Source organism: Lacerta agilis, chromosome 2, assembly GCF_009819535.1.
Source record: "Lacerta agilis isolate rLacAgi1 chromosome 2, rLacAgi1.pri, whole genome shotgun sequence".
Classification (NCBI taxonomy): Eukaryota; Metazoa; Chordata; class Lepidosauria; order Squamata; family Lacertidae; genus Lacerta; species Lacerta agilis.
In genome coordinates this window covers 108468520-108490800 of record NC_046313.1, presented here as the reverse complement: position 1 = coordinate 108490800, position 22281 = coordinate 108468520, and the positions used below count along the sequence as shown (strand labels likewise).

Here is a 22281-nt window from a genome sequence, read left to right as displayed (position 1 = left end):
AAACAAGTCAGTGCCCTTCAAAACTCAATCCGTAAGTTTGCTACTGCTGCTCTGGGAAGTGGAGGTGATATGGGGTGTGTTTTAGACCAGGCAGTCCACAAAAGAGCCAGTGTGGTGTAGTGGTTAAGAGCGGTAGACTCGTAATCTGGGGAACCGGGTTCGCGTCTCCGCTCCTCCACATGCAGCTGCTGGGTGACCTTGGGCTAGTCACACTTCTCTGAAGTCTCTCAGCCCCACTCCCCTCACAGAGTGTTTGTTGTGGAGGAGGAAGGGAAAGGAGAATGTGAGCCGCTTTGAGACTCCTTCGGGTAGTGATAAAGCGGGATATCAAATCCAAACTCTTCTTCTTCTTCTTCTTCTTCTTCTTCTTCTTCTTCTTCTTCTTCTTCTTCTTCTTCTTCTTCAAAAGCTTATGCCAAAACATACGCGTTAGCCTCTATCGTCACATATGCTCTTGACGACTGCTTATTAATTTATTTAACAAATTTACAGAGCATTCCAAAGCAGAAAGCCGCCGAAGCAGGGCGCAGGAGAGAAGCAGAATGAAAGACCAAGTTCCAAAAAGCCATTTTGGGAAACTCTAAAAATGATACAGCCATCTTTACAAGCTCTAAAAACAACGGAACATTTTCTTTCAGCTACACAGTTGCTCCATATATGACTGGGTCACCCCTTGGGGAAACGCTTATTGAAACAAAAAATATATTCAGTAGTCACCAAAATATCAGCTGGTAACCAATTCCAGAAGGCTGGAGCTCACCTCTGAGAGATGGAGTACTCTCAGCAGTGCCACATTATTAGGAGCAGTTTCCAGGCAGGGATGTACGGGGCAAGGCAATCCCTGAGATACCCTGGTCTCAAGTTGTTTGGGCTTTAAATGTTAAAAGGACCTTAAGGAACTGACTCAGCTCTGCAATCATCCTCTGAGGACCATTTTCGTGTGCCTCTTCCATGAGAGGTCCAGACGGTGGCAACACAAGAACGGGCCTCCCCGCAGTGGCTCCCCGCTTGAGGACAAAAACTTCCCTCTAGAACCAGGCCTTTGGACTTAGTTTAAAGTTTAATCTGTATTTCTCCTCCCCTTGGTTTTAATTTATCTAAGTGAGGTTTTGGTTTGTTTGTTTGTTTGTTTGTTTGTTTGCCTGCTTGTACAGCCAAGATGCTGTATTCTTCTGGGTTAAGCCCAAGGGAAGCCCCACATCGAGTGTATTGCAATAATCCAGTCCTGAGGTTGCCATTGCCAAGACCACAGTGGCTCAAGCTATCTTGGTGTGCCAACAGCCATAGCTGTCTAATGCACACCCAATAGCGCCCTGAAACAGTACACTCTTCTCTCTCTCTCTCTCTCTCTCTCTCTCACACACACACACACACACACACACGAAGACACCCTTTGTTTACATCCCACACCAGCAGGTTGTGTTCTGCATGTGACACACACACTCTCTCTCTCTCTCTGCACTTCCCAGTTTTGCCAGTCCAGAATACTCACTGGTCAATCTTTGCCTTGAAATCCAACACGCCAGCAATGAGCTTTGCAGCAAACCTACGCAAAGGAGAGATAAAAAAATAAAACCCCACGTTAAACGCTCCACAGAGAAACCTCAAGCTCCAGTATTCATGCACCACTGGTCCTGGGCTGCACAATACCCCTTAAACACGCTAAAATAGGATTCCCTACTTAATAAAGTCATTGCTTTTGTTACTATGACGGACCAACCAAAAGGGGAAAAGATGGAAGAAGAAAACTTCTAAGTTCTCAAGCTAAACTGGGTGATCCTTATTAGTCTTATAAGGTAAAGGGACCCCTGACCATTAGGTCCAGTCATGTCCGATTCTGGGGTTGCGGCACTCATCTTGTGTTACTGGCCGAGGGAGCCGGCGTACAGCTTCCGGGTCATGTGGCCAGCATGACTAAGCCGCTTCTGGCAAACCAGAGCAGATCATGGAAACGCCATTTACCTTCCCGCCGGAGCGGTACCTATTTATCTACTTGCACTTTGACGTGCTTTCAAACTGCTAGGTGGGCAGGAGCTGGGACCGAGCAACGGGAGCTCACCCCGTCACGGGGATTCGAACCGCCGACCTTCTGATCAGCAAGCCCTAGGCTCTGTGGTTTAACCCACAGCGCCACCCGTGTCCCTATTAGTTTTATACCTTTTAGAAAAACAATTATTTTTCAGTGTGAGAGTGAAGCATGCCTCCAGTTATAATTCAGGAGCAGGGAAGTGTGATTCGGATCTAGAAAGCTCAGGAAACAAAGCTTATCTGTGATTTATGCACAACTATGTGTTTCAGGGCTTCAGAGAGCAGAATCACACTTTCCTTCAAAACTCACCAGAAGAGTGAGGAAAACGGTTTTTATTTACACACAGAGAGATTTTTTGAGCACCCTTCTGAACAGAGAGTCATGTTTTTAAGGACTGTATTTATACTAACTTTTCAAGGGGGTAAAGCCTTGAAAACATAGCTGAGCTAGTATAAATACAATTTACAACATCCACACATGTACCTTCACAGTCTGGTGAGAGCCAGTGTGGTGTAGTGGTTAAGAGCGGTAGACTCGTTATCTGGGGAACCGGGTTCGCGTCTCCGCTCCTCCACATGCAGCTGCTGGGTGACCTTGGGCTAGTCACACTTCTCTGAAGTCTCTCAGCCCCACTCACCTCACAGAGTGTTTGTTGTGGGGGAGGAAGGGAAAGGAGAATGTTAGCCGCTTTGAGACTCCTTCGGGTAGTGAAAAGCGGGATATCAAATCCAAACTCTTCTTCTTCTTCTTCAGTCTCTCTTTAGAATTTAACTATTCAATTGGGAATAATTATTACATTGCCCAGGTAATGTTTAATTGTGCTATTGTCAAATTCACAAAACTATGATTATGCTAAATACAAAAGAGAGAGCTCATAGCACCAGATTAGAACCAAGGCTCCTTGATCAGAAGTCAAATACCACAACGCAGGTTTTTAATCACTAAGAAATCTATGCAAGGGCACCAGATATGCCCCCGTATCTTTCTATAAACAGGTTTCTTTACATCATAAATTAAGTCCTACTACCATTTTGCACACACCAGGGACTTGATCTGCAGTCAAATTCTCTACCACTGAGCTAAAAGTGGAGAAGCCATCTCTGTGCCACCACGGATCGTATTTTACACCACTGCTCATTAAATCCATGTTACCCAACACAAGTTATTGGAGAAAGCAGGATGGTGGCAAACCAGAAACAAATTCCTCTAATAACCACACAAACTGCAGTGTGACAACAGAACAGTAGCCTGGCAGCGCAGGAGTGAGGAGCAGAGAGCATGTTGACAGAGGGAATCTGATGCACCTGCCACCATGCAATGGGCTGAGCGCCGCGCACCTTCCCCTTTCGGTAAGCAGTGCAAGCCTGCAATGTTAGGAAGGCAGGAGAACAGCAACAGAGCCCCACCTGCCACTAAAAAGAGGGGGCACCCGGACTTGAACCAGGGACCTCTTGATCTGCAGTCAAATGCTCTACCGCTGAGCTATACCCCCGGCACATAGGCATGTTTGCCCAGCAAGCCTTCTTATGGATACGGGTTTTGCCACATTGTTCTCTACTGTGTACTTACGACTAATGGTTTTAATTGCTCTACCTATAGGCAACTTTTGCCACATCATCACCTTTTTTTCCTGCTGAGAAACCGCCTCCTGCAAACCTCTGCGTTGCAAGAGGTCGTTGAGTACATAGTCAACTCATGCAGAGTCCTGGCCCAACTATCATCTGCTTGCAGGCTGAGAGGACACCTGTGAAAACTACCTACACTTCCTATTGCTGGAGAAGATGAGTAAAGTTGGGGAAAGATGAGTAAAGTTGGGGAAATCATCTTTCTACCATCACTGATCTTCCTTTTCTACATCAAATTTCATTAAAAGCATCTCCCATGCTACCCACCACAAGTTATTGGAGAAAGCAGGATGGTGGCAAACCAGAAACCAAGTCCTCTAAAAAGAGGGGGCACCCGGACTTGAACCAGGGACCTCTTGATCTGCAGTCAAATGCTCTACCGCTGAGCTATACCCCCGGCACATAGGCATGTCTGCCCAGCAAGCCTTCTTATGGATACTGGTTTTGCCGCATAGTTCTCCTACTGTGTACTTATGACTAATGGCTTTAAATGCTCTACCTACAGGAAACTCTGATCTTCTTCTGTCTTAGTATATATCAAAATTGTAAGGATGTCATCAGGCTGCAGTTTGCATGGCCACCAGCAGAGGGCCACACAAACTGCAGTGTGAAAACAGAGCAGGTGGGCAGCTCAGGCATAGAATCATGGAATCCTAGAGTTGGAAGAGACCACAAGGGCCATCCAGTCCAACCCCCTGCCAAGCAGGAAACACCATCAAAGCATTCCTGACAGATGGCTGTCAAGCCTCCGCTTAAAGACCTCCAAAGAAGGAGACTCCACCACACTCCTTGGCAGCAAATTCCACTGTCCAACAGCTCTCACTGTCAGGAAGTTCTTCCTAATGTTTAGGTGGAATCTTCTCCCTTGTAGTTTGAATCCATTGCCCTGTGTCTGCTTCTCTGGAGCAGGCTGTTGGGTGTAGCCCAGGCAAGACACAGAGAAATAGACAGGATGGACTGAGGCAGCTCCCCAGCAACCATCTTGCTCTGCCACTGCTGCTGCTGCTGCCTGCCTCACAGCTTTCTCCATTCCCCTCTTCCTCCGCCAGCTGCAGTGGCATGTAGTGAGAAGAGGAAGCTCTAAGCTGCCCCGAGCTCCCCCTGCTACCACAACTGGTGGGGTGGGGAGAGGACCCCCACTGCCACAGGAACTGAGAGGCAGAAACCTCTGCATCGTGAGTTGCAGGCTTTCTTCTCTCGGTAGTAGGGGCAATGAAGGTGAGAAGTCACTGAATGCTGGCTGTGGGGCATGCAAGGAGCTTGACATATCTGTGTGGCGGCAAGATCATCAGATTGGTCTATGCCACACAACCGCTTTTGGTCAAGAGCAGCAATCTGCGGTGTCGGAAAGTAGACAGAGTTATGGCCCTTGCCCTGAGCTGCCTCAGCAGCTACTACTGCATGCCAGAAGATGGCTGGTAGACTGGGTGAACCATGAAGGATATGGAACGTTGGTGAAGGGGTGGCGGGTTTGGCAGGGGGTAGTGGATGGGTGGAGGTGGTGAACATTGCAAGCAGGGGCACAGTCTCAGTTACATCATATTCCACTAAACCCATCTATGAGGTTTCCCATTACAAGCTATTGTGGAAAATGAGGTCCTGGCAACACCTGGAAATACATTCCTCTAAAAAAGAGGGGGCACCCAGACTTGAACCAGGGACCTCTTGATCTGCAGTCAAATGCTCTACCGCTGAGCTATACCCCCGGCACATAGGCATGTCTGCCCAGGAAGCCTTCTTATGGATACCAGTTTTGCCACATAGCTCTCTATTATGTACTTTCGACTAATGGTTTTAAACGCCTTACCTACAGGCAACTCATTCCACATCAAGCTTTCTCCTGAGGGATAACCTCCTGCAAATCTCTGTGTTGCAAAAGTGTTCTAGAGCAGAGTCAGCTCACATGGAGGCTGCAGCTTTAGGCACAACAACAATCCCCTGCAAGCTGATTATTACATATGAGAAGACTACCTGCACTTCCTCTAGAGCCACATGGCAGGGGAAGATTAGTAAAGGCGGGCAATTTTATTTGTTTTAACCACCACTGAGCTTCTTATTTCGTGGTATATAATAAAATTGTAAGGATGTCACCACGTTGCAATTTCAATGGTCACCAACAGGTGGCCCCATGAACTACAGTGTGAGAAGAGGACAGGAAGCCGGCAGCTGAGGGAGGCAGACAATAGAAAGTAGTTTCTCACATTCCTCCTACCACTAGTGGGGAGGAGAGGAACGAAGGGGAGATGGAATTCCTCCCCTTCGTCCTCCTGCCCTGCTGCAGTTGGAAGCAAGAGAAAAAAGCCTGCAATTTAACACACAGGCTTCTTTTTTTCAGCCGTGGGGAGAATGACCATGAGATGTCACTTCCCAACACTGTGGGGTACCTCTGCCTACTGATCAGATGCTCATGCTACCATGCTCATGCTACCATGCTCCCTGCCACCTCTCCCTCTCAGGAAACAGCAGTGGCCTGCAATGCTGGGAGAGCAAGACAGCCCCAGCCGCACTTCCTCACCAGGGCCCCCTTTTTTGGGGGGGGGGGTCACATCCAAGTTTGGAGCAATGCGCACAGTCATGCACATATTGAACGTGCCTAAAATGGTTGCAACCTGTATTTCATTAAACCCGTCTACCACAAGCTATTGGGAGAAAGCGAGGAGGTAGCAAACCACACAAAAAATCCTCTAAAAAGAGGGGGCACCCGGACTTGAACCAGGGACCTCTTGATCTGCAGTCAAATGCTCTACCGCTGAGCTATACCCCCCAGCACATAGGCATGTCTGCCCAGGAAGCCTTCTTATGGATACCAGTTTTGCCACATAGCTCTCTACCATGTACTTTCGACTAATGGTTTTAAACGCCCTACCTACAGGCAACTCATTCCACATCAAGCTTTCTCCTGAGGGATAACCTCCTGCAAATCTCTGTGTTGCAAAAGTGTTCTAGAGCAGAGTCAGCTCACACGGAGGCAGCAGCTTCAGGCCCAACAACAACCCCCTGCAAACTGATTATTACATTTGAGAACAATACCTGCACTTCCTCTGGTGCCACATGGCAGGGGAAGATCAGTAAAGGTAGGCATGCATATATATAACCACCACTGATCTTTTTTCATAGTATATAATAAAAATGTAAGGATGTCACCACACTGCAATTTCAATGATTGCCAACAGGTGGCCCCATGAACTGCAGTGTGAGAAGAGGACAGGAAGCCGGCAGCTGAGGGAGGCAGACAATAGAAAGTAGTGTCTCACATTCCTCCTGCCACTGGTGGGGAGGAGAGGAATGAAGGGAAGATAGTGTCCCCTTCATCCTCCTGCCCTTCTGCTGCAGTTGGAAGCAAGAGGGGGGGAAAGCCTGCAATTTAATACACAGGCTTCTTTCTTTCGGCCATGGGGGGAATGACCATGAGACACCACTTCCCTACACTGTGCCGCTTCCTACTAATCAAATGCTTATGCTACCATGCAATGCGCCAAGCTCCCTGCCACCTTTCCCTCTCAGGAAACAGTAGTAGCCTGCAATGCTGGGAAGCTGGGAGAGCAAGGCAGAACCAGCTGCACTTCCTCACCAGACCTTTAAAAAATGGGGGGGTCACATCTGGGTTTGGAGCAATGTGCACAGTCGTGCACATATCGTGCATAAATTGGTCGCAGCCTCTATTTCCTTAAACCCGTCTACCAGGTTACCCAACACAAGCTATTGGAGAAAGTGAGGAGGTGGCAAACCAGAAACCAATTTCTCTAAAAAGAGGGGGCACCCGGACTTGAACCAGGGACCTCTTGATCTGCAGTCAAATGCTCTACCGCTGAGCTATACCCCCAGCACATAGACATGTCTGCTTAGGATGCCTTCTTATGGATACTGGTTTTGCCACATAGTTTTTACCATGTACTTATGACTAATGATTTTAAATACTCTACCTACAGGAAACTCTGGTCGCATCATTTTTTCTACAGAGGAACAACCTGCTGCTAATTTCTGGGTTCTGGAGCAGAATCAGCTCCCATAGTGCACTAGCTATTTCTTTGGGCCCACCATCCCCTTGGAAACTGAGATTACGTCTGAGAAAAACAGCTTAAACACCCTATATTTGCACATGGCGGAGGAAGATCACCAGTAAAGGTGAGGAAACCACCCTTCCACCCTCACCCATATTTTGTCTTCGTATATAATAAAACTGTAAGGATGTCGTCACATTGCAGTTTGTATTGTCACTAACAGATGGCCACACAAACTGCAGTGTGACAACAGAACAGTAGGCTGGCAGCGCAGGAGTGAGGAGCAGAGAGCATGGTGACAGAGGGAATCTGATGCACCTGCCACCATGCAATGGGCTGAGCCCTTTCGGTAAGCAGTGGAAGCCTGCAATGTTAGGAAGCCAGGAGAACAGCAGAGCCCCACCTGCCACTAAAAAGAGGGGGCACCCGGACTTGAACCAGGGACCTCTTGATCTGCAGTCAAATGCTCTACCGCTGAGCTATACCCCCGGCACATAGGCATGTTTGCCCAGCAAGCCTTCTTATGGATACGGGTTTTGCCACATTGTTCTCTACTGTGTACTTACGACTAATGGTTTTAATTGCTCTACCTATAGGCAACTTTTGCCACATCATCACCTTTTTTCCTGCTGAGAAACCACCTCCTGCAAATCGCTGCGTTGCAAGAGGTCGTTGAGTACATAGTCAACTCATGCAGAGTCCTGGCCCAACTATCATCTGCTTGCAGGCTGAGAGGACACCTGTGAAAACTACCTACACTTCCTATTGCTGGAGAAGATGAGTAAAGTTGGGGAAAGATGAGTAAAGTTGGGGAAATCACCTTTCTACCATCACTGATCTTCCTTTTCTACATCAAATTTCATTAAAAGCATCTCCCATGCTACCCACCACAAGTTATTGGAGAAAGCAGGATGGTGGCAAACCAGAAACCAAGTCCTCTAAAAAGAGGGGGCACCCGGACTTGAACCAGGGACCTCTTGATCTGCAGTCAAATGCTCTACCGCTGAGCTATACCCCCGGCACATAGGCATGTTTGCCCAGCAAGCCTTCTTATGGATACGGGTTTTGCCACATTGTTCTCTACTGTGTACTTACGACTAATGGTTTTAATTGCTCTACCTATAGGCAACTTTTGCCACATCATCACCTTTTTTCCTGCTGAGAAACCACCTCCTGCAAATCGCTGCGTTGCAAGAGGTCGTTGAGTACATAGTCAACTCATGCAGAGTCCTGGCCCAACTATCATCTGCTTGCAGGCTGAGAGGACACCTGTGAAAACTACCTACACTTCCTATTGCTGGAGAAGATGAGTAAAGTTGGGGAAAGATGAGTAAAGTTGGGGAAATCACCTTTCTACCATCACTGATCTTCCTTTTCTACATCAAATTTCATTAAAAGCATCTCCCATGCTACCCACCACAAGTTATTGGAGAAAGCAGGATGGTGGCAAACCAGAAACCAAGTCCTCTAAAAAGAGGGGGCACCCGGACTTGAACCAGGGACCTCTTGATCTGCAGTCAAATGCTCTACCGCTGAGCTATACCCCCGGCACATAGGCATGTTTGCCCAGCAAGCCTTCTTATGGATACTGGTTTTGCCACATAGTTCTCCTACTGTGTACTTATGACTAACCACTGCAAACATTATACCTATCAGGCAATGCTTCCCCATCAATCTGTTTATTGCAAAGGGTTTCTGGAGCAGCCTGGTGGCCTCCAGATGTTTAGAACGCCCAACTCTCACCAGTCCAAACAGCTGGAGGACACAGCTAGTCTATGCGTTTGGAACCTTGAGGCTGGACTACTGTAATGTGCTATATGTGGGGCTGCCCTTGGGCATGGCTCAAAAGCTCCGGCTTGTGCAGAATGTGGGTGCTGAGTTGCTGAAGGAACATCTGACCAAGAACATGTGACAGCATTGTTAAAGCATCTGCACTGGCTGCTCATCTACTACTGAGCCAGGTTCGAGGTCCTTTGATTAATTTACAAAGCCCTGAACAACATACGTCCTGGGTGCCTCAGGGTACGTCCTGGGTACCTTAATCCCCAAGTTCCAACTCAGTTCCTGAGATCATTTGCCAGAGCATCACTGGTTGTTCCCTGAGATGGCAAGTCTCATTAGACATCAGGGAACTGAGCCTTTAAAGTCACAGAATACTAGAACTGTAGAATTGGAAGGGACCTCCAGGGGTCATCTAGTAAAAGGTAAAGGACCCTTGGACAGTTAAGTCCAGTCAAAGGCAACTAAGGGGTTGTGGCGCTCTTCTTGCTTTCAGGCCGAGGGAGCCGGCGTTTGTCCACAGACAGCTTTCGGGGTCATGTGGCCAGCATGACTAAACCGCTACTGGCGCACGGAGGACCGTGACGAGTGTCAGAGCGCACCAAACGCCATTTACCTTCCCGCCAGAGCGGTACCTATTTATCTACTTGTGCTGGCGTGCTTTCGAACTGCTAGGTGGGCAGGAGCTGGGACAGAGCAACGAGAGCTCCCTCTGTCGCGGGGATTCGAACCGCCGACCTTCTGACCAGCGAGCCCAAGAGGCTCAGTGGTTTAGACCATGGTGCCAACCCCTGCAATGCAGGAATCTCAGCTAAAGCATGCAGGACAGCATCCAGGTGGCACACTCTGCCAATAAAGGTGCAGCTCAACTTTTAAATGCCTGCTGAAAACTTTAATTAAAAAAAACCTAAATCTCTCTCTATATGTGGGTAAAGGTAAATGGTAAAGGACCCCTGGATGGTTAAGTCCAGTCAAAGGCAACTATGGGGTTGCGGCGCTCTTCTTGCTTTCAGGCCGAGGGAGCCGGCGTTTGTCCACAGACAGCTTTCCGGGTCATGTGGCCAGCATGACTAAACCGCTACTGGCGCACGGAGGACCGTGACGAGTGTCAGAGAGCACCGAAATGCCGTTTACCTTCCCGCCGGAGTGGTACCTATTTATCTACTTGCACTGGTGTGCTTTCGAACTGCTAGGTTGGCAGGAGCTGGGACAGAGCAACGAGAGCTCACTCTGCCGCGGGGATTCGAACCGCCAACCTTCTGACCAGCGAGCCCAAGAGGCTCAGTGGTTTAGACCACAGCGCCACCCGCGTCCCTATTCTCTATACGTAGGGGGTTATAAGACCCAGATAGGATTTATTAATCCTTTCCCCCAAAGAGGGGGTAAGAAAAGCTTGATCTGCAGTCGAATGCTCTACCACCAAGCTACCTCCTTCAACAGACAGGGAACTGAGTTATCTTTAAGAATGCTTAATTATGGATATAGGATTTGCCCAATCATATGTTTCTAGAAAGAAGTGTTACCCACCATGAGCTTTTGAGATCATGGAAGAAGAAAGATGTAGACGTGCCTTTAAAAAGCTGGGAAGCACCTGAGCTTGAATCAGGCACCTCTTAGTCTGCTATTATTATTATTATTATTATTATTATTATTAATTACCTGCCCTTCACCCTAAGGGTCCCGGAGTGGGTTACAAAACTAAGACACAGTGTTAAAAACAGCTTTAGACACCTCAAAATCACAAAAGATGGTTCCTTAGAAATATACACCTCCAGACACGGAACGGTAGGTAATGTGGTCTTCCATCAGGGACTGTCCAATTGGACCAAAATTCAATCACAGAAGCCATAATAGGTGTTGCCCATTCAGAGCACATTGCACTGCTCCTCTGTCTAGTTTTGCTGGTTCCCAGACCGATTCTGAGCTTCGAATGGTTTCTTAGGACCTTGGTTCCACTTGTCATCTGATACGTGAACTTCTCAGTGGTGGCTCCCAGGATGTGCAATGGAAATGCCTGCATGGGCACCCATGGGGATTTTTGTTCCTGGGTGTTGTGGGGGGTGGGGTACAAAGTAAAACTCTTAAAAGGGGGAACAGGCTAATTTCTTACCAACAATGAGAAGTACAGGGGAAGGTATGCAGCTTACAGCATTTGCCTTGCAAACAAGAGGTTCCAGGTTCAATTCCTGGCATTGCTAGGTAGAGCTGGGGGGAAACTCCTACAAAAAAGCAGCAACAAACCCCTGGAGAGCTGCTACCAGTTAGTGTAGAAAATACAGAGCTAGATGGACCATAATAGTAATAGTATTAATAATAATAATAATAATGTTTTATTTATACCCCGCCCATCTGGCTGGGTTTCCCAGTGGTCTGACTCAGTATAAGGCAGTTCCGATGTCCCAAATTGTGTCTGAACATTTTGTCCCATATCCTAGGTTCTACAAATTCTAGATAATTTTTTTTTAATGAAACCTGGGAATTTGGGGATTATGTTTCATCTGGGGCAGGGGGCAACTGCCCCCCTTGCCCTCCCGGTGGGCACCCATGTAAATATCTTCCTCCCTCCCAACTTCACTGAAGGCTGTAAAGATTTATTGATAGTATACAAGCACATATTTATTTGGTAGTCGACTTCTGTTTTAACCTGCCGATGATCTTTAACATTTGTTTGCTTTTACATTGTGTTTTGATCTTATTTTGTTGAAAGCTGCCTTGTGGACCTTTTGCCAAGAAAGTAGGGTAGAAATAGAGAAAGCAATACTGAAAGATGTGAGATCGCTTTCCTGATAACTTTCCCATATAGAATCAGAGTTGGAAGAGACCACAAGGGCCATCCAGTCCAACCCCCTGCCAAGCAGGAAACACCATCAAAGCATTCCTGACAGATGGCTGTCAAGCCTCCGCTTAAAGACCTCCAAAGAAGGAGACTCCACCACACTCCTTGGCAGCAAATTCCACTGCTGAACAACTCCCACTGTCAGGAAGTTCTTCCTAATGTTTAGGTGGAATCTTCTTTCTTGTATGTTCCTAGTAAGGAGGTTACTCCTTAATTTTATTTGCTATGAACCTTGAAGGAAAGGGAAGGTGAGAAATCAAACAAAATCCCTCCTAAAAAAAAGAGAAAAGAAAAGAGGGGGCACCCGGACTTGAACCAGGGACCTCTTGATCTGCAGTCAAATGCTCTACCGCTGAGCTATACCCCCAGCACACAGACATTCCTCTTCTGAAGCTTAGTTATGGATACTGGTTTTGCCACATTGTTCTCTGCCATATATTTATGAGTAATTGCTTTTGAATATTCCATCTGCAGGGAATCTTCCCAGAGCAGCTTTGCCGGTAGGCAACAAACCCCATGCATAACAAAGGGTTTTAGAGCATATTCCAGAGTGCAGCCTCTGTTGACACAGAGCTTGGACCACACACACCTATGTTTGTTTGCCTTCCGTCTGCAAGTGGAGAATACACCCAACACTTCCTGCAGCCACACATTACGGGCAATTATTAGCAGTGGAATCTCCGGTACCAGTGTCACTGAGTTTGTTAAGAAAAGAGCAAAAGTGTCAAGACCTCCAACCTCCCCCCTGAACCTGACGAACCACAGAGATGTAGGGCTGAAAGGGACTCTAAGGGCCATCTAGTCCAGCCCCCTGCAATGCAGGAATATGCAGCTGTCCCATAAAGGGATCGAACCTGCAACCTTGGTGTTATCGGCGCCACGCTCAAAGCGACTGAGCTATCCAAGGATGAAGCATCTCCCAGACCTCACAATCGGTTCAGAAAAAGGAGGACGGCAGCAAAATATTTTGCTTCTTTTTGAGCGTTTTTTCAATATTCATTGGCGAGCTGCTGTTTCCCCTCAACTCTCGGCAGGTCAGACTCCCCCACAGTCACACCGGGCCTCAGAGTATCTCCATGGGGCCGACCCTACTGTTGGGCGAAAGGAGGTATGCCTCAGGCAGCTGCTTTTGGGTGTCATGAGAGGGACATTGTTTTTATAGCTTTACTGCCACAGAGAGGCACTGGTGGGTTTTCTGCCACAGAGGCCAACATAAACTCAGCAAGATGAACAGATAATAAAATAATAATAATAATAATAATAATAACAATAACAACAACAACAACAACAACAACAATAATAATAATAATAATAATAGCCAGCCCTTCAGGGCTATGTGCCTTGACATGTGGGGACATCGAGTTGCTGCTCCAGTTCCAACAGCAAAATATATAGTCAAACCTTGTGTTGCATCCGCTTCATGTTGCGTCTTTTCCCGTTACGTCCCACGGCAACCCGGAAGTGCCGCAACGGGTTACTTCCGGGTTTCGCCACTCACGCCTGTGCGGAAGTGCCAAATCGCGCCGCGCACCTGTGCAGACGCAGCGCATTTCATGTTACGGGCGGGCCTCCGGAACGGATCCCGTCCATAACACGAGGTACCACTGTATTGGTATCGCTCAGAAGTTCACTTCAATGACAAAACTACCCGCCAAAGTATTTCAAGATTTTGCCCACAAGAGGAGGCATTGGGGATTGGAGGAACCAAAAATGTAAAAGGTGTTTTCTCCCCCCCCCTCCACACACACACATAAGGGAGCAATGAACTTGAACAAGGAATATGGGGCCTGTCCTAACCCTTACTGCAATATTTTCCAAAGGAAAAATGATTACACATTTTAACTAACCTGAAACACTGGGGCTAGGGAAGGATAAAAAAATGCAAATTCCTCCAAAAAGAGGGGGCACCCGGACTTGAACCAGGGACCTCTTGATCTGCAGTCAAATGCTCTACCGCTGAGCTATACCCCCAGTACAATTGTTCCTTCCCAAGAAGCCATCATAAGGATACAGGTTTGGTCACCTGGTCCACTTTGATCTGCTGCCAGCAACAGGTTTATTTACTGCAGGGATAGCTGTGGTTAATTGCCACCCACCCACTTTGTAATTATACATCATGCTTAACTAGTTCGGTGTCCGGGTGAGCTCATTTCTAAACACCGTGACTCAGCCTGGAGCAGCTGTGCAACAACCCGGATTCAAGTGTTCACACGAACAGCTGGAATAAGAGCTGCTGCTGCAGGATTAACACGGCATGGTGAACCTGTGCCATCCGGGTGTTGCAGAACTCTCACAACACCTGACCACTGGCCATGCTGGGTTGGGCTGATGGGAGTTGGGAGTTCATAAAACTCTGGCGGGCCAAAGGTTCCCCCTGGATGAACAGAACCCAATGTCTGATGTTTTATTGTATTAAAAATACAACAAAACATCAGTTACAGGTGGGTAGCCGTGCTGGTCTGCCATAGTCGAAACAAAATAGAAAATTCTTTCCAGTAGCACCTTAGAGACCAGCTGAGTTTGTTCTTGGTATGAGCTTTCGTGTGCATGCACACTTCTTCAGATACACTGAAACAGAAGTCACCAGATCCTTAAATATAGTGAGGGAGTGGGGAGGGGTATTACTCAGAAGGGTGGTGGGAATGGGTGATCAGCTGATAGGTGTGGAAAACCTGTTGACGACTCTTAACGGCTCCAATTAGTCTTGCAGGGAAAGGCAAGGGGTGAGATGGCTAAAGATAGCTTTGTTAAGTATAATGAGATAAGAATCCAATGTCTTTGTTCAGACCAGGTTTCTCCATGGTTTTAAGTTTGGTGATTAGTTGCAATTCAGCCACTTCTCTTTCCAGTCTATTTCTGAAATTTCTTTGTATTAAGACAGCTACTTTGAGATCTTTTATAGAATGTCCTGGGAGATTGAAGTGTTCTCCTGCTGGTTTCTCTGTCTTTTGATTCCTGATATCAGATTTATGTCCATTTATCCTCTGGCGTAGGGTTTGGCCTGTTTGTCCAATATAGAGAGCTGAAGGGCACTGTTGGCATTTGATTGCATACACAAAACATCAGACATTGAAAACTTCCCTAAACAGGGCTGCCTTCAGATGTCTTCTAAAAGTCAGATAGTTGTTTATTTCCTTGACATCTGATGGGAGGACAGGCGCCACTACGAGAAGGCCCTCTGCCTGGTTCCCTGCAACCTCACTTCTCGCAGGGAGGGAACTGCCAGAAGACCCTCGGAGCTGGACCTCAGAAGTGGGTTGTGCAGGGAACAAAACCTGAACAGCCTAAAGCCAAGGCAGCTTCCCCACCGACTGTCAAAATTCCACACCCGCCTTGAGTATCCTTCCATCCCCAACCCACTGCCCCCTTCCTTACCTCAATTGTCCTTTCCAGTCATTAAAATCCTGCTTGGGCAGCACAACAGCGGGGCTCGAGTGAACAGCCAGCGGCAGGCGGCTTTCCAGGTATGCTGACTGAACCCACCAGTCTGTGATCTGGAATGAACGGGATACAGTTAGAATATTTGGAGGACGAGGGAATACCACACTTCTCTCTGCCCTGATGTGTCACCCCCCCAGGAAATAACAGGAACTCAATTCCGGCGCCTCTCAAGTGGGCACCATTGCCATTGAGGGAGTTGTTCAGGGTGAGTTTACTAAACCACTGAGCCTCTTGTGTTTGCCGATCGGAAGGTCGGTGGTTCGAATCCGCTCAATGGTGGTGAGCTCCCGTTGCTTTGCCCCAGCTCCTGCCAACCTAGCAGTTCAAAAGCACACCAGTGCAAGTAGATAAATAGGTACCACTGTGGCGGGAAGGTAAACAGTGTTTCCGTGCGCCCTGGTTTCCGTCACAGTGTCCTGCATTCCCAGTGACTGTGAAACCACTCTGGAAACTGTGTTGTCGTCTTCGTCGTTTAAATTTGTGTACCGCCCTATACCTGTAGATCTCAGGGCAGTTCGCAACATAAAATTACAAAAAATATACAGCGCAACCTCGGGTTTCAAACATATTCCGTTCCGGAAGAGCGTTCGACTTCCGAAACGTTCGAAAACTGAGAAGCAACGGGCGGTCGGCAAAATGCGTTGAGAAAATGGAAAAACACACAGTGGAAGCCGCTCGACTGCTGAGGCGCGTCCAAAAATGGAAGCAATTACGTTCGAAAATCAAGGTGTATAATGAAGCTGTACCTCTGTGAGGAGCTTAGCATCTCTCAGCTCAGCATCTCTCGAGAACCAGTGTGGTGTAGTGGTTAAGAGCGTTAGACTCGTAATCTGGTGAACCGGGTTCGCGTCTCCGCTCCTCCACATGCAGCTGCTGGGTGACCTTGGGCTAGTCACACTTCTCTGGAGTCTCCCAGCCCCACTCACCTCACAGAGTGTTTGTTGTGGGGGAGGAAGGGAAATGAGAATGTGAGCCGCTTTGAGACTCCTTCGGGTAGTGATAAAGCGGGATATCAAATCCAAGCTCTTCTTCTTCTTCTTCCGTTCCCAGAATCCCTTGGGGGGGGAGCCATGGCTGTTTAACGTGGTAGCATAGCACTTTCAATGTATGCCGTGAATCTGCCCTAAAAGCTCTGCTGGGAAGCCCCACTGCCACCGGCAGCTTCTTCCGGCTTTGTGGGGTCTCTCCGCGGAGCCCCGGGTCCCCCTTCCTTACCCAGTTCTCCATGCGGTCCGCCCGGCGCTGCAGCCGCGCTTGGAGCCTCTCGCCGTCTCCGCCTGGCACCCCAAACTCGGCCAGCAGCTTCTGCGTCTGCTCCAGCTCCTCCGGGCTCACCAGCGGCTCCAGGGAGCGCAGGTACCGGGCCGTGGTCTCCGCCAGCGACGGCAGGGGCTGGCGAGGGAGCGGGAAGGACGAGGCATGCCTGCAGTGGAGTGCCTGGAAGGGAAGAAAGGGCGGAGTCAAAAGAACAGTCCCTCCCACTCAACCAGGGCCAGAAATCCCCCAGGCGCCACAAGGTGATCTCTGCGTGCCAGATATCTCCATCTGGCTGGCCCCTTCAGCTTCCTTAAGTAGGTCGGAAGGCGGCTTTATTTATATCCCATCTTTTCCTCCAAGGAGTCTATGGTTCACCCCACAACCCCCCCTTCCTCTGTTAATCCCTACAACGACCCTGTGAGGTAGGTTAATAAGCTGCGACTGACTCCAAGGTCACCCGTTGAGTTTCCTGACTGAGTGGGGATTTGAACCCTGATCTCCCAGGTTACCTAGCCTGACACTTTAACCACTACGCTACACTGGCTTCCTAGAGTCCTTCTGCTACGGGACAGCTATATAAATTAAATATAAAGCTGGGAAATGTAAAATGCCACGGATCTGAATTTTTTTTTTTAATTGATGCTTGAATTTGATTTTTTTCCCCTGTGTTGCTTTATTTGATGTTTTGAGGTGTTGTAAACCGCACTGAATTTTTTTCTTTAAAATATAAAGAAACGGGGGGGGGGGAATAACACCAAGAATAAGAAATTTCATTGTAAAAAAAAAAAAGGCACCTAGACATTCCAGCGCGGTGACCGTAACCTAGGTTTAAGGTACCATTTGGCGATTAGTTTCTGTATCTGAGTTTCTAACACTGCACTCAACAAATACAGTGGTACCTCGGGTTAGAGGTCCGTTCTTAACCTGAAACTGTTCTTAACCTGAAGCACCACTTTAGCTAATGGGGCCTCCCACTGCCGCTGCACTGCCAATTTCTGTTCTTATCCTGAAGCAAAGTTCTTAACCTGAAGCATTATTTCAGGGTTAGCAGAGTATGTAACCTTTCAAATTGAGTTCTATGCAGAGGAAGCCCATTTAAATTAATGGTCCTACGTCAGTCATGACCACAAATTTCAATGGGTCTACTCTGCGTTTGACCAAGGCCCCCTCCGCATTATACAGCAGTAGCATACCGGTTTAAACAGTCATGGCTCCCCCCACCCCTCAAATAATCCTGGGAACTGTAGTTTTGTTAAGGGTGTCAGGGTGCCTTCAAGAAAGCTAAAATTCCCCGAGTTCCCCGGGAAGAGGGTTTGATTGACTACTGCAATGCACTCTACGTGGGGCTACCTTTGAAGGTGACCTAGAAACTGCAATTAATCCAGAATGTGGCAGCTAGACTGGTGACTGGGAGTGGCCGCCGGGACCACATAACACTGGTCCTGAGATATCTGCATTGGCTCCCAGTACGTTTCCGAGCACAATTCAAAGTGTTGGTGTTGACCTTTAAAGCCCTAAACGGCTTCGGTCCTGTATACCTGAAGGAGCGTCTCCACCCCCATCATTCAGCCCGGACACTGAGATCCAGCGCTGAGGGCCTTCTGGCGGTTCCCTTATTGCGAGAAGCAAAACTACAGGGAACCAGGCAGAGGGCCTTCTCGGTAGTGGCGCCCGCCCTGTGGAACGCCCTCCCATCACAGGTCAGGGAAATAAACAACTACCTGACATTCAGAAAATACCTAAAGGCAGCCCTGTTTAGGGAAGTTTTTAAACTGTGACTTTGTATTGTATTTTGGTATTTGTTGGAGGCCGCCCAGAGTGGCTGGGGAGACCCGGCCAGATGGGCGGGGTATAAATAATAAATTATTATTATTATTATCTCTCGGAGCTCCACCCCTTACAGTGCTACAATTCCCAGCACCCGTAACAAACTACAGTTCCCAGGAATCTTTTCCGGGGGATAGTTTTAAATGAGTAGACTGCAGATTAAACAAAAGGGGAGGAATGTGGGCACACATTCTTAGAAGTCTGGTTATAGTGAGGAATAAGAGTTCATTGCTTCTGATGGCCAGCTGCTTGGGAACACAGGTGGGAAAACATTATTGTCCTCATGTCCTGCCTGCGGTCATTCTATGGCAGTGGCATCGTCTGTCCGGCCACCATGGCAACAGGATGTTGGGACTAGATCAGGGGCTGAGAAATTTTGCCACCCAGAGAGGGCAAATTCCAGGGGTCACATGCCAGAGGCAAAAGTGTGCCAGGAGCAGCTGTTTACATTTACCATTGTGCAGTTGGGTATGTCCCAGTGACACAAAAGCCAGATGTTTCTGCATGCCCCCAAACTCTTCATCCAGACAAGCAAAACACAGAAGGAGGGCCAGTGAGAAGGAATGGCCTGGCAAAGAGACCCGAGGGCCCGAAAATGGAGCTTGGAAAACTGCATTTAGCAACTGTGCCCGAGGTTCCCCATTCCTGGACTAGACAGGCCTAGCAGGAATATTTGGGTGCATACAAATCAGATTTTTAAAGCACACCCCCCCAAACGAATCTTAGGAACCATCATTTTTAGAAAAGGGGTCTGGGAATTGTAGTACCGTGATTGGTAAACTGCATTTCCCAGGATTCTTGGGTCGCTGGCGGAATGTGCTTTAAATGCAGGTTGCATGCGCCACCTTCCGACACACAAAGCCAATGGCGGAGCAGGAGGAAATGGAAAAAGAGGTGGCAACCATGTTCAGATCGCAAATGGCTTTGTTTTGTTTTTGTTTTTTAATAGGAGTTTTGCGGTTTTGCTCTGTCTGGAGCGGCCCCACCCATTTGTATCCTAAGGGCTTCTCTCCACCCACTGCAGAGTTTCTCCGGGCCTCTCCACTCTCGCGGGCGCTGCGATCATTTGAAGGCTAAACTCGTGGCAACTTTCCCCTTCATCCTCTGTGCAAGAGCCGTCCACCTTCCTTGCTTCCCTTGCAGGCGGACGCTCGCCATATGGAAGCCCCGAGGGCGCGCACGCTTTGCAAAACACGCTTTGCGATTCCCTCTGCCGCTCATTATCAAATGTGGGTGGGGATTTTTTTTGGTTAGGGGGGGGGTTGTTGTTGCAGGATTCTCCATTTCCCAACTCGATCCGATCCCGTGCATAGGCTTCCTCGTGAGGAGAGAGTCGTCCCCGCCCCCCCCAGCTCCGCGGGATTTCCCACCCAAGTCTGCGCGCAAGGACGATCCCCACCCATCGCCCCTTCCCCATCTTGCAGACGCTGCTCCCTGCACGTCCGCAGGCGGGCAGCGTGTTTGCAAAAACAACGGGCTCCGCCCACGCTCGTTGGGATCGCACGCATCTCTCTTTAAAAATAAAAATAAAAAAGCGAGGCTTTCCACTCACTGCGGATCTCAATCCCGGGGGTTTCGTGCGGCCCCAGGCCCGCCACATAAGCCCCCACCTGCCCATCGCCGGTGTCCCATGCGCCCTCCTGAGCAGCTATGGGGTTCGCGGAGCTGCCTTAGGGGGCGGAGGGAGGGTTTAGGTGGGGGCGAGGCAGGAGGGCTGATTGACCCGGGTGCAAATATTTGTCATTTCCTGAAAGGGAGGGAGGAAGAGGGTGGTTGGGAAATGGGGGTGGGGCTTTCTCCGGGTGCTCCCCCCCCTCCACTCTCCCCCCCACCAAATGCATCTGGTAAGGTCCTGGGATTTGCTGTGCATTTGATCTCGAGCCATAACACAACTGGCGTTTTTGCTGCAAGGGGGAAGAAGTTTTTTGTCCACCAAGGAACGGAACGTGTTGCAAATCTCTTCCAGCGGAGCGACAAAAGAATGTTGCAGGCGGGGCTTCACATTGTAGCTGCGAGAGGATGCGAAATTGTCTTTTGCAACCTTTTCCCGGGATACATCCTACAGCGCCGCGTCTCTGAATTAAGTTCCCAGGCTTGTATTTATCTGGGTGCAGAATATTCAGGTTCGCATAATTTTAATTGTACGCTGCCTTTCCGTAGTTAAAACCGTGCTCCAGGCGGCTTACAACATGGGGACAAAAAAACAACAAATATGGTTACAACATGGCAAAAGAAGTGATAAACAATAAATAAAACATCAAAAAATATGCAACCGAGTTGTGCAATTCCCACATAAATTGTAAGACCAAAAATAAAGATACAAAAAAATAATACCAAAAACAGCAACAGCGCCACCCACCCCAACAAAAAACCCTTAAACAATACCCCAGTTTAAGAATCTGTTCAGCAGCCTCAGCTTTTGCAGCTGGAGTCAGTCCAGGCCCCACCCTCACAGGCCAGGCAGAAAATGTCCTGAACGGCAGGGATAACATGCCCCCCCAGGCAGGACTCTCAGACAGGATGGTCTCCACAGACACCAGCAGGTGAAGCTTTCAATGGCATGGAGTTACTATAAGCATTGTTGTAAGAATTTACAATTCTTTTATATATATATATTATAATTGTTATTAATTTTCCAAGCAAACAGGCCACATGTCTGAGGCAGACAGGCCTCACACCATTTTGACTCTCAAAATGACCAGATGTTTACCAAATCGGTCTCTGCAAGGAAGGAGGGGTGAGGGATTTAATTGTTCCAGGAATTAAAGATTACCTTCTCAAAGGAATGGCCAGGCTACTGAGAAGAGGCATCAGATAACGCCTTTTTGTGTGGTGTAGGTGTGATGCCTGGCGTGCTCTGGTCCATGGGGTCACGAAGAGTCGGACACGACTGAACAACAACAACAAGGTGTGATGCATCTGGGTGATGAGCTTGGGTTACGGTACACCTCTTCCGTGATGGATGTTTCTGGGGGTGGGCTAGACTCCAGGAGGGATTTTGAAATGTCTTTATAAGAGCATGCTTGCTTTGTTCTGGGTCTTTTCCCTGAAAACACCGTTGTTGCAACAGCTTCAATAAAGATCAAGCTTACTAGCTGCTTTGCTTCTCAATCTTCTCTGGTTGGCCTCTGTTTTTTACTCCTACCAATGGAGAACCTGCAAAGGACTTTGCAAGGGCTCTTGTATACCCCATGTAATGGAAAAATCCCAGGTGTGGAACTGCCCAGCCACCTGGCCCTTAGGGATAGGCCCACTGGTTTCTGCGGAGTTAAATAAAAGAAGTCCAGCCACTGGAGCAAGGACAAGACAGGGTTTATTGCGCAATAGGTTACAGTCAAACTGCACCCCCAGAACAGTGTTACAAGAACTTTTAAAACTCCTATCATATCCCAGAATACAGTTTGGAAACATCATCACTACATCATCACTACCTCACAAAAGGGAAGGGTTATACATGATTTACATATAGGAAAAACAGGAAAGACA

The 22281-nt window shown here is 48.2% G+C and overlaps 1 protein-coding gene and 10 non-coding genes across 12 annotated transcripts in view; all 11 read right to left on the bottom strand.

Moving 5' to 3' along the window:
- LOC117042183 (carnitine O-acetyltransferase-like) overlaps nucleotides 1–20520 on the bottom strand; it is a 36234-nt gene extending 15714 nt beyond the window's left edge. Inside the window, exons 1-4 of one of the 2 annotated variants that reach the window (XM_033141699.1) lie at nucleotides 20348–20520; nucleotides 16927–17148; nucleotides 15646–15764; nucleotides 1493–1546 (exon numbers count right to left, since the gene is read on the bottom strand). In XM_033141699.1, the coding sequence (XP_032997590.1) occupies nucleotides 1493–1546; nucleotides 15646–15764; nucleotides 16927–17148; nucleotides 20348–20413 (461 nt within the window). In that variant the 5' untranslated portion in view covers nucleotides 20414–20520. The remainder of the gene's footprint in view (nucleotides 1–1492; nucleotides 1547–15645; nucleotides 15765–16926; nucleotides 17149–20347) is intronic. The other variant, XM_033141698.1, reaches the window with a different exon arrangement.
- Nucleotides 3450–3521, bottom strand: TRNAC-GCA. The gene has a single exon. It is a non-coding gene; the product is annotated as a tRNA-Cys (tRNA).
- Nucleotides 3980–4051, bottom strand: TRNAC-GCA. The gene has a single exon. It is a non-coding gene; the product is annotated as a tRNA-Cys (tRNA).
- On the bottom strand, nucleotides 5289–5360 carry TRNAC-GCA. The gene has a single exon. It is a non-coding gene; the product is annotated as a tRNA-Cys (tRNA).
- On the bottom strand, nucleotides 6347–6418 carry TRNAC-GCA. Its single transcript has one exon. It is a non-coding gene; the product is annotated as a tRNA-Cys (tRNA).
- On the bottom strand, nucleotides 7406–7477 carry TRNAC-GCA. The gene has a single exon. It is a non-coding gene; the product is annotated as a tRNA-Cys (tRNA).
- TRNAC-GCA lies at nucleotides 8073–8144 on the bottom strand. Its single transcript has one exon. It is a non-coding gene; the product is annotated as a tRNA-Cys (tRNA).
- TRNAC-GCA lies at nucleotides 8602–8673 on the bottom strand. The gene has a single exon. It is a non-coding gene; the product is annotated as a tRNA-Cys (tRNA).
- TRNAC-GCA lies at nucleotides 9131–9202 on the bottom strand. The gene has a single exon. It is a non-coding gene; the product is annotated as a tRNA-Cys (tRNA).
- On the bottom strand, nucleotides 12566–12637 carry TRNAC-GCA. Its single transcript has one exon. It is a non-coding gene; the product is annotated as a tRNA-Cys (tRNA).
- Nucleotides 14170–14241, bottom strand: TRNAC-GCA. The gene has a single exon. It is a non-coding gene; the product is annotated as a tRNA-Cys (tRNA).
- Nucleotides 20521–22281: the final 1761 nt, after the last annotated feature.